Here is an 11,423-nt window from a genome sequence, read left to right on the forward strand (position 1 = left end):
AGGCTTCCTTTGGTCCTTCTGCTCTTCTATGCACTCTTTTTCAAATAGTCAATTTCTTCAGTCCAATCATTTTCAGACTAATTTCCTTCTAAATCAACAGTCTTACTTCTAATTAGCTGTATTTCTACAGGCCATGTAATAATATTCAATTAAGTTTATTTTACATTCATACTGAAAAATTCATCAAAATTCAGTGAACACTATTTTGTTCAAACAAGTTCAACATAAGAAACAAGTTCTCTAAGTATCTCACTGAATCTCCTCAAAGGAAGCAGACAGCTTGGCTGATGCAGAGGAAAGATGTGAACAACTGATTAAAAACAAAATCCAGCTGGAGGCCAAAATCAAGGAGGTGACAGAGAGAGCTGAGGATGAGGAAGAGATCAATGCCGAGCTGACGGCCAAGAAGAGGAAGCTGGAGGATGAATGTTCAGAGCTCAAGAAAGACATTGACGACCTCGAGCTGACTCTGGCCAAGGTTGAGAAAGAAAAGCACGCCACAGAGAACAAGGTATGAATCATATTCTGCTACATTCTACAGAGGTTCTACCATCCAATAAGCTGCTTCAGAGTAAAGAAATCTCTTCCTTGACCTTCTAGGTGAAAAACCTCACAGAAGAGATGGCAGGTCTGGACGAAACCATAGCCAAACTGACCAAGGAGAAGAAGGCCCTCCAAGAGGCCCACCAGCAGACCCTGGATGATCTGCAGGCAGAAGAAGACAAAGTCAACACCCTGACCAAAGCTAAAGCCAAGCTAGAGCAGCAAGTGGATGATGTAAGCGTATTTTTAATAACCATTTGAAAGGGTTTTTTTTAACACACTTTCAATTTTTAACAAATTTTACTTTCTCATTAGCTTGAAGGGTCTCTGGAGCAAGAAAAGAAACTTCGAATGGATCTAGAAAGAGCAAAGAGGAAACTGGAGGGTGACCTAAAATTGGCACAAGAATCTACAATGGATACAGAAAATGACAAACAGCAACTTGATGAAAAACTTAAAAAGTAGGAACTCCAGAAAAAAACTTATGTAATATCATCTTTAAATTCATATGGGTATTAATACGTCTTGTTCTTATTTCTAAAGGAAAGAATTTGAAATCAGCAATCTGCTAAGCAAAATTGAAGACGAGCAAGCAGTAGAAATTCAGCTCCAGAAGAAAATCAAAGAGTTGCAGGTGAGTCATCTCACCTCTATTTTTCTGCACCCCCTCAAAAAAAACCTGAAACTGAGATGAATTTATGTTAATGTGCTTGCATCACTCCCAGGCCCGCACTGAGGAGCTGGAAGAGGAAATCGAGGCAGAGAGGGCCTCTCGGGCCAAAGCAGAAAAGCAGCGCTCGGACCTCTCCCGGGAGCTGGAGGAGATCAGCGAGCGTCTGGAAGAAGCTGGTGGGGCAACTTCAGCCCAGATTGAGATGACCAAGAAGAGGGAGGCTGAGTTCCAGAAAATGCGCAGGGACCTGGAGGAGGCCACCTTGCAGCATGAAGCCATGGCAGCCACCCTGAGGAAGAAGCACGCAGACAGTGTGGCTGAACTTGGGGAGCAGATAGACAACCTGCAGAGGGTCAAGCAGAAGCTGGAAAAGGAGAAGAGTGAGCTGAAGATGGAGATCGATGATCTTAGCAGTAACTCAGAGGCCATTTCCAAAGCCAAGGTACCCAACACTGTCTCTAAACGAGGTTAATTAATAACCTATTAGAACATCCATTGTTCTCTGTCATTAAACATTGTTTGCAAGCAGTTTATAGCATTAATCTAATATTTTCTATTCTAATATAATCCATTCTACTTCATTTTTTAAATGCTTGATTTGACCCATTAAGATTATTTCAAAATCCACTTTAAGCAAGTGTCGCTCTTGTTGAGATAAATGAATGGGCTCCAACAATGACCTTTTTAGGGCCACTATGCATTCACCATGCTTCAATCCCAGTGTGTTCCATAGAGTTGGTGCCATAGCCCTCTACTCAGACAGCATAAATTCATTCACTGTAAAAATATTTAAAGAACCAAGTTGTAACTTACTTTACTGTATACAATGTCTCATCCTTCAATGCCACATGTACCATAGGGAAACCTTGAAAAGATGTGCCGCACACTGGAAGACCAAGTAAGTGAACTTAAGACAAAGGAAGAAGAGCAGCAGCGGCTGATCAATGACCTGACAGCTCAGAGAGCTCGCCTGCAGACGGAAGCAGGTAAAGATCTTTCTCTGAACCTGAAACTTTGCACTAGATGAAAACGATTCCAGGGGTTCTTAAAAATAGTAAGACTTCCATTTTAGAGTGGGATAAACAAACTATAAGAATTTGCTGAGCAAGTCAGAAAGAAAAAATAAGCAAGAATCAGCAAGCAAGTTTACTTGTTACACTCCTATAGCAACTCTGCTCTTTAATCTTCAGTTCTAACCAGTTTTATAATACTCAGAAGTATATATTTGATATACATACATATATAAATATAAAAGCTTTAGGTTAATTTTTAACGCCATTAACAAATTCCTTTACTTTTATTAATCTTAGGTGAATATTCCCGACAATTAGATGAGAAAGAGGCTTTAGTCTCTCAGCTTTCAAGGAGCAAACAAGCATCCAGTCAGCAGATTGAGGACATGAAACGTCAGTTAGAAGAAGAAACTAAAGTGAGTGTTACCTAAGATCTTCTTGGCTAATCAAATCTAAACATGTCCAGTGAGGTTCTACTTTGGATGTGTAAATTAAATATCACTGAGTAAATGAATTTAAGTCACTGAACTGGTACTTCTCCAGGCCAAGAATGCCCTGGCCCACGCCCTGCAGTCCTCCCGCCATGACTGTGACCTGCTTCGGGAACAGTATGAGGAAGAGCAGGAAGGCAAAGCGGAGCTGCAGAGGGCGCTGTCCAAGGCCAACAGCGAGGTTGCCCAGTGGAGAACCAAATATGAGACGGACGCCATCCAGCGCACAGAGGAGCTGGAGGAAGCCAAGTATGTACTGTGAACTCTGGGGGAGGAGTTGCCCAACTCAGCAATTCCCAGAAGCAGTTGTGATGATACTGATGATGATGGAAATGTAATAATAGCAGGAGCTAACATTTACTGAGTGCATACTATGTGTCAAATACTATATATAAATTAGCTCATTTAGTTTTATGTTGGTGTTATTATTCTTATTCCTATTTACAGATGAGAAAATTGAAGCTATGAGAGGTTAACCAACTAACCCAAGGGCATATGGTTAATAAACAGTACAACTGGGATTAGAACCAGACATTCTGATTCCAGAGCCTACCTTAAGTATTGCAGTAGAAAGAGATAGCTCTTACAATTCATGTTAGAGGTCATTAAACAATACTAATGTCAGGACTGGTATAAATCAAGTAAAGCCTTAGTCTGTGTACACATCAAAAGGGACCTTCAAGTAGATCTTCTTAGGCATCAGGGCTAAAGACTTGTCTGAATCTGAAGGATGTATAGTTGGCACATAACTGGGAATTTTAAATGTAGGAGATCCAGAAAGGAAAAGAAAGACCTGCCTTTGCTTAAACTGGATGAGTTGTCCTGATTTATCCATCAACTTGTTCCTCCAGTGAGACTGTTCAACTTTGATTAGAAGAAACTGACTTTTGTCAGAGAAAAAGTACGTAAAATAAAATGGAAACTTTGAGTAAGCAAATTAATATGCTCAGTATATTTTTGTCCAATAAAATATCTAGTTAGCCTCAAGTACTTTCTGGAATGGGATAAGATACATAAGTCAATCAATAAAATTGTCCTGGCCATACATTCTCCACAATCATACTCAATGAGAAGTCCTGAAAATTCTGGATTACTTATGTTGTAAGATTCATGGAGTACCAAGAGCAGTGTCTAAGAATTCGACAACTTACCAAGGACCTGAATCACCGTTTATCTATCTAGAAAGTAGTTCTGGCTGCCAGTTTTGAAAATCATGTTATTTGCCATGGAAACAGGACAGTGAAAGGAGGCCAAGGGGGTTACCGCTTGCCCACTGTCCTTAAATGCCTGGCTAACTTCTCAGGAAGAAGCTGGCCCAGCGTCTGCAGGATGCTGAGGAACATGTAGAAGCCGTGAACGCCAAGTGCGCCTCCCTTGAGAAGACCAAGCAGCGGCTCCAGAATGAAGTGGAGGACCTCATGCTTGATGTGGAGCGATCTAACGCTGCCTGTGCAGCCCTGGACAAGAAGCAGAGGAACTTTGACAAGGTGGCCCAGCCTGCTTAAACTTTACCCATGTTTACTTGGTCACCCTTTCTCCATGCATTGGCTGACAATTTACTGCTTTCAGGTCCTATCAGAATGGAAACAGAAGCAGGAGGAAACTCAGGCTGAACTTGAGGCCTCTCAGAAGGAGTCCCGTTCTCTCAGCACTGAGCTGTTCAAGATCAAGAATGCCTATGAGGAATCGCTAGACCAACTTGAAACACTAAAGAGAGAGAATAAAAACTTGCAGCGTGAGTTCTCTTGAATTTCCCTACCCCACATAGCCCGACTGGACCTTTCCATGTTGTCATCAGCTCACCACTTCTCCCTTGCCTGTTCACCCACAGAGGAGATTTCTGACCTCACTGAGCAGATTGCTGAGGGTGGGAAGCAAATCCATGAATTGGAAAAAATAAAGAAGCAAGTGGAACAAGAGAAATGTGACATTCAGGCTGCCTTAGAGGAAGCAGAGGTATATATTACTAAGTTGTTGGAGGCGGGGGGGGGGAATCAAAGACAGACATCAGTGAAAACACTCAGTGGGCAGTGATACTGTAAAGTATATACCTTATCACTGAGCTGGTGAGAAGCTGAACTTGCTTAAGCTTTATAAATGGAATTTGGCAATAGTAATCAAAAGCCTTAAAAATGCAACTACCATGATCCATCAATTCTATTTCTAAGAAAATAATCTTAAATGGAAGTAAAGCTTTAAGCACAGAGATGTCCAATCCAAGAACGAGATTAAGAAAAGTGTGGGAGATTCATGGAGTACCAAGAGCAATTTTACACAGAGACTAAATATAATTAATACTAAAAAATATTTATGGTAGACAATTTTAAAGCAATATACATGCATGTACAATATAATGTTATTATGTAGAAATATATATAAATAAGAAAAAACTAGGAAAATGCATAACATTAAAATGGGTATCTCTGAGTGAGGGCAAAACAGGAAGTTTTTCCCTTTGCTTTTATATATCACCCCCATGTTCTACAGTGAATATGTATTATGTAATCAGAAAAAAACCATATGTTTTAAAATTGAGAATTTCTACAACAGGAATTAAAATATCACACATGAACATTTTAATTTATAAAACAGATTAAAAGTCTGCATAATTTTAATCATATAATTTTTAATATTTGCATGAGTAATATTTGTATAGCACTTTATACTTTACAGAACACCTTTACTACAGAGCTGCCCTGTATAATCCGTGACTGAATAAACAAAAGAATGATTTACCTAGCAGGTTCCTGGAACTATTGTATTATACTTTGTAAAATTACATAAACTGATATTAAGAGTTTGGCTCACAAGAAATACATCTCAAATATTCAAGTTATTGTCCATATTAATTGGTCACTGTTTTGTTAAGGCATCTCTTGAACATGAAGAGGGAAAGATCCTGCGTATCCAGCTGGAGCTGAACCAAGTCAAGTCTGAAATTGACAGGAAAATTGCTGAAAAGGATGAGGAAATTGACCAGCTGAAGAGAAACCACATTAGAGTGGTGGAGTCCATGCAGAGCATGCTGGATGCTGAGATCAGGAGCAGGAATGATGCTCTGAGAGTCAAGAAGAAGATGGAGGGAGATCTTAATGAAATGGAAATCCAGCTGAACCACGCCAACCGTTTGGCTGCAGAGAGCTTGAGGAACTACAGGAACACCCAAGGGATCCTGAAGGTGAATGAGTCCACATTTAACAGTTCAGATAAGTCAGGCACCTTACTGGTCTTCCATTCTTCAAAATACCTTCCTGTTAAACCATCCATTTTTTTTCTTTTAACAAATTATACAGCTCATAGTATGGTGGTAACTAAATTAAATACACATAGAATATAATATTTTTAAAGTAATGTTATATAAAAGAACAAAGAGAAGCCCAGAGATACGGTACAATATGAGAACAAGTGCAAGACTGGCACCAACAGGCCTGAGGCTGAGTCTTAGTTTTGTCACTTTCTAGCTGTGTGATTTTAGGCAAGTTATTTAACCTCTCAGAATCTTTGTTTCATCTACAAAATAAGAATAAGAGTGATTACTTTGTAGAATATAGGGTTATTGTGAGAATCAAGGAAGACAACAGATATCAAGTACTAGGTAGAACATATGGAATATGCTCCATCAATGACAGACATTAGGACTTGCACATGAAAAAATAACAAGTTAATGTCATAAACAGAACAAGAATCTGTCTCCTAGTAAGTGTTTCTAATGTGAGTTAGTGACATCACCATATTCATGCTCTTTCAAATGAAAGGCCTGTCATTTCCTGTTCCTGGCACCAGTACATTCTCTTAGTTCACCTCCAAGGATGTTCATATCCTCTTCAGAGTGTCTAAGGCCTTTTTTTTATGTAACAGGACACCCAGCTACACCTGGATGATGCTCTCCGGGGCCAGGAGGACCTGAAGGAACAGCTGATGATGGTTGAGCGCAGAGCCAACCTGCTGCAGGCTGAGGTAGAGGAGCTGCGGGCATCTCTGGAGCAGACTGAGAGGAGCAGGAAAATAGCAGAACAGGAGCTGCTGGATGCCAGTGAACGTGTCCAGCTCCTGCACACCCAGGTGAGACCCTCACATCAAACAAATGCTGGTGTACTGTTAAGTGATGAATCAGAATTATAGTGTGAAAGTACTGTATTTTAATAAATATACGTATTTTTAAAAGAATGGGTGATATAACTAAAATATTAATTGCAGTTATCTTGAGGTGTGGGGTTATAAATGTTTTTATGTGTGTGTTCCTATTTGCCTTTAGATTTTTTTACCCCCAAAAAAGAGGGTATTACTTCTTTATTTAAAAATAAGTTTTGGGCCCAACCGGGCGTGGCTCAGCCGTTGAGCGTGGACCTAGGATCCAGGCGATCGGGGTTCGATTCCCGGTCAGGGCACATACCTGGGTTGCGGGCTGCAGCCGATCAATGACTCTCTCATCATTGATGTTTCTATATCTCTCTCTCCATCTCCTTTCCTCTCTCTGAAATCAATAAAGATATTTTAAAAAATAAATAAATAAAAATAAAAATAAGGTTTGGTTCTTAATTTTGAAAACCATACTGTGGACTAAACATGAACAAAGATATCTGTTGACTCCAAAATCTGAAACGTTCCCCGCAGCCTTTCCTATCAGGGGCACTTCAGCATTTAGCTTGTTGTGTCTACTGTCCCTGAGCCTTATAGTATGTTGAGCATTCCTGACTTGCCCAGACAGTAAACACAGTAGCACCCTCTAGTCATTTTGACAACCAAATATATCCATCCCCAAACATTTCCAAATACCCATTGAGGAAGTAGTGCTTCCCTTTGAGAACCATGGGGTTGAAATGTTAAGAAAATGTTTTCATGAGATTAATCCAGCATTCCCCAAGGTACCAAAGCACAAAAGTTCACAGAGACTAGATTTCCTTCCAAATGAGAAACTCCTAGTGCCAGGCACTCACAAAAAGAATTTATTGTTCTCTAGTATTTCCAACTTTTTAAGACATAATACTAGTGATGTCCAGTTGAAATATAAGTGAACGAGCAGTTACTTAATATAGACATTCTTAAATCTCAGAATTCTTATGCATAATCAGATGGACCCTGGGGCAATGGGGGGGGGGGGGTTCCACCCTTGTAAATATTCTGTACTGAACAAATACTCAAAGTTTAGTGAAATGTTGCCATTAGTCCCTTGCATGAGCCAACAAGTAAGACATTTATAAAATCCCAAGAAGGCAAAATGCAAGTCTTGCTAATTCCCACTTACTATTTTTAACAGAACACCAGCCTAATCAACACCAAGAAGAAATTAGAAAATGATGTTTCACAACTCCAGAGTGAAGTGGAAGAAGTAATTCAAGAATCACGCAATGCCGAAGAGAAGGCCAAAAAGGCCATCACTGATGTAAGATAAGCATTTGTTTTACAATATGCGTGTGAAAACTGCCATTACCAGGTTTCCTTATTTTCTTGATTTATTTGCTAATTAGGCAGCCATGATGGCTGAGGAGCTGAAGAAGGAACAGGACACCAGCGCCCACCTGGAGCGGATGAAGAAGAACCTGGAGCAAACGGTGAAGGACCTGCAGCACCGCCTGGATGAGGCTGAGCAGCTGGCCCTGAAGGGTGGGAAGAAGCAGATCCAGAAACTGGAGGCCAGAGTGGGTATCTCAATCTTTCCGAATCTGGGAAGTGGAAAAGAGCACTCACTCTACCCTTTTCTCTTCCTACATACTGACTCCCATGCTTGTCCTGGGGCTGGGGACATCCACCTAATACCTTCAGTAGGTCCTGAACTAATTAATATCCTCCAAGACTGAATCTCTAAGAATCATTCTTGGTTGCAGGTACGTGAGCTTGAAGGAGAGGTTGAAAGTGAACAGAAACGCAATGCTGAGACTGTTAAAGGTTTGCGGAAACATGAGAGAAGAGTAAAGGAACTTTCCTACCAGGTAAGGGAATAGCTTTCCAGAATATCCAGACTTCCTGCCCGGGGGAAATTGGAAACCTGGTGAAGATTTATGTGTCACTCACAAATAGATATACATTAACTTGGTACACCTAAGAGGCAAATGATGCAGTTGCTTATCACAGACATGTACTAAGCTGGGAAAATCAGGAAGGCTTTTAGATAATAGCATAAGAGAGGAAAGAATATAGGTTTTAAAGCAAGATAATGGGTATTAGCTCTAATTTGGCCTCTCTTATTTTTTAAACTTGGGTAGGTTACTTAACACTCTAAACCTTAGTTAGTTTCATCACCTAAACAGAGTAACATCTACTCTCCAAGGTAGGAAAATAAGGGTTAGAAAAGATGTGTACATATGATTACCTAATATAGTGCCTGCATATAGTGGACACTTAATCAGAATGGTGACTGTTATTACTATGAAGGAAGCCTCAGAGTTGACCACGTTTACCCCAGGCCCACTACCATCATACTAAAATGACTTATTTTACCATTGATAGTAGACGTATTTCATTGGGTTGAATGCAGATCATTTTTTCAAACTTCCAGACTGAGGAAGACCGCAAGAATGTTCTCAGGCTGCAGGACTTGGTAGATAAATTACAAGCGAAGGTGAAATCATATAAGAGACAAGCTGAGGAGGCTGTAAGTATCTTTAAGTCTTTGGAGGAAGAAGAAAACTTTCTGGAGGGTAGAAAGTATATAAAGAGAATGTGTTAATGAGAAAGAAGGAGACAAAGTAAGAATATACAACTCATATTTTAAGAGATGATTTTATAAATACAAATTTACCCCAAAGTCCTAATTACAGAATAAGATTTCAAGATGATATATTTTTATTATTAAACTATTTGTAAGGATGAAGGGAAAAAAGGAAGTTCAAACTAACCTACCTTACTTGATAAATGCAAAGGATATACAGTAGAAGCTCTAACACCCTGATAAATATTCCTCTCCCTCCAGAAATGCACAAACTCAAATGTTTTCAAAAGCCAAACTTAAATCTTTTACCCCACCTGACTTATCCACTCACTGCCGGTATCATCATCAGGGGCTCCTCTCTCCACATTGCTATTCAGTAATAAAGGACATGCCAGAAGATCCTCCAGCTTCACTTTTCCTAGCTGTTTCCCATTCTTCCAGGTGCAGTGCAGCAGGCAAGAAGTAGGTAGGAAGTAAGGAAAGGAAAGAAGAGAGAGGCACAAATAGTAAGAAGTCCAACCAACAGAGGCATACTTTCTTCCTAGCCCCACTTTTTCCCTTTCTCTGTATACCAGAGTCAAAATATACAGCAAAAAAAAATTAAAGTGGGATTTTCCCAAAGTTATAATTTGGCCTTACCTTTACTTACTAAACCCTGTAATGGAGGGTGCCTGGGTCTCTTCCTCCTTTCCACCCAACCCATACATCATAAATGGATTTCAAGTTTATATGGGTTTGACATAAGTTGTCCCTTCCATTTCAAAATGGTTTCTTCTTTCATTCTTTAAAGTAAAAAATGTAACTGAAGTTATAAGTTCTGTCCAGATTTGAAGTCAGATATGGCAAAATGACCATAAGAAGGAAATATCTGAGTTAAAGAAATAATGCTGTTTGGTGAGTTAAAGAAATAATCCTGTCTGGTGACAGGTGCAATGAGAACCACAAAGTCTAATTCTCACATTTTTATCTCTCTTCTTAGGAGGAACAATCCAACGCTAATCTTGCTAAATTCCGCAAGCTCCAGCATGAGCTGGAGGAGGCCGAGGAACGGGCTGACATCGCAGAGTCCCAGGTCAACAAGCTGCGGGTGAAGAGCCGCGAGGTTCACACAAGAGTCATAAGTGAAGAGTGATCATGCCCTGATGCTAGGGAGTGACTGAAGAGAGGCACAAAATGTGCTATTTTTGGTCACTTACTTTATGATGCTTGTTTTCCCCTTAATGTTGAGTAAATAAAAGCTACAGTAAACTTATAAATTAAACAAGATTGTCACTTATTTCCAAAATTATTTGCTCTTAAACACAGTTCTCACCTAGCTATTATTTTTAATTTTATATATGACTGCAGAGCGTTCAATATTCTGTACCTCAATCATCACCTACCACCCAGCATCCTCTTTCCATATAATTATCTTTTGCTGATCTTGATCTTATTAAATCTCTCTAGATTGTTAAAAATTACTAAGGAAAAGACTCCCTGAAACTGCCCCTCCAGATAGGACTCATTCATTTATCCATTCCACAAATAGTTACTGACCATCTACTATGTGCCAGGCACTGTTCTAAGCTCTGTGGGTATAGCCATGAACATAGTTCCTGTCCTCTGGGTGCTTATATTCTACAAGGAGAGAAAGGCAATGAACAAGTAGGAAGCTATGTAGTAAGTCAGATGGTAAGTGCTAATGGGAAATAAAAAAGTATGGTGGAGGCAGTTAGTATTTTATACAGTAGTCAAGGAAACCTCCCTAATAAGAAGACATTTGAGCAGAGACCTGAAGGAAGCAAGAGAGAAAGCCAAGTGAGTATATGAGGGTAGAGGAAACAACAAAAATGCAAATGCCCTGAGGCACGGGCAGGTTGGCATGTCACAAGAGACAGAGGAGGCTAGCAGGGCTGGAGAGTAAGATAGAGTTATAACATAAGAGAGGAATCGGGGACCCAGAGATCACTTAGGGCCCAAGGACCACCTAAGGACTTTTGTCTTTACTCAGAGTGAATAGGAAAGCTTTGGAGAGTTTTGAGCAAAGGAGGTAAATTAACACACATTTTAAAAGA

General features: G+C 39.9%; 1 protein-coding gene across 2 annotated transcripts in view; it reads left to right on the forward strand.

The window, feature by feature from the left end:
* Positions 1-10,592, forward strand: part of LOC107544598 (myosin-8) — a 29,470-nt gene extending 18,878 nt beyond the window's left edge. For both annotated transcript variants that reach the window (XM_016222526.2, XM_016222527.2), the window contains exons 23-40: positions 269-511; positions 601-777; positions 859-1,004; positions 1,087-1,177; positions 1,269-1,658; positions 2,076-2,202; positions 2,527-2,645; positions 2,773-2,969; positions 4,024-4,207; positions 4,290-4,455; positions 4,552-4,676; positions 5,590-5,898; positions 6,579-6,782; positions 7,978-8,103; positions 8,189-8,359; positions 8,546-8,650; positions 9,217-9,312; positions 10,349-10,592. In XM_016222526.2, the coding sequence (XP_016078012.2) occupies positions 269-511; positions 601-777; positions 859-1,004; positions 1,087-1,177; positions 1,269-1,658; positions 2,076-2,202; positions 2,527-2,645; positions 2,773-2,969; positions 4,024-4,207; positions 4,290-4,455; positions 4,552-4,676; positions 5,590-5,898; positions 6,579-6,782; positions 7,978-8,103; positions 8,189-8,359; positions 8,546-8,650; positions 9,217-9,312; positions 10,349-10,501 (3,129 nt within the window). In that variant the 3' untranslated portion in view covers positions 10,502-10,592. The remainder of the gene's footprint in view (positions 1-268; positions 512-600; positions 778-858; positions 1,005-1,086; positions 1,178-1,268; positions 1,659-2,075; positions 2,203-2,526; positions 2,646-2,772; positions 2,970-4,023; positions 4,208-4,289; positions 4,456-4,551; positions 4,677-5,589; positions 5,899-6,578; positions 6,783-7,977; positions 8,104-8,188; positions 8,360-8,545; positions 8,651-9,216; positions 9,313-10,348) is intronic.
* The last annotated feature ends 831 nt before the right edge of the window (positions 10,593-11,423 follow it).

Source organism: Miniopterus natalensis, chromosome 17 (genome assembly GCF_054644295.1).
Source record: "Miniopterus natalensis isolate mMinNat1 chromosome 17, mMinNat1.hap1, whole genome shotgun sequence".
NCBI classification, from domain to species: Eukaryota; Metazoa; Chordata; class Mammalia; order Chiroptera; family Miniopteridae; genus Miniopterus; species Miniopterus natalensis.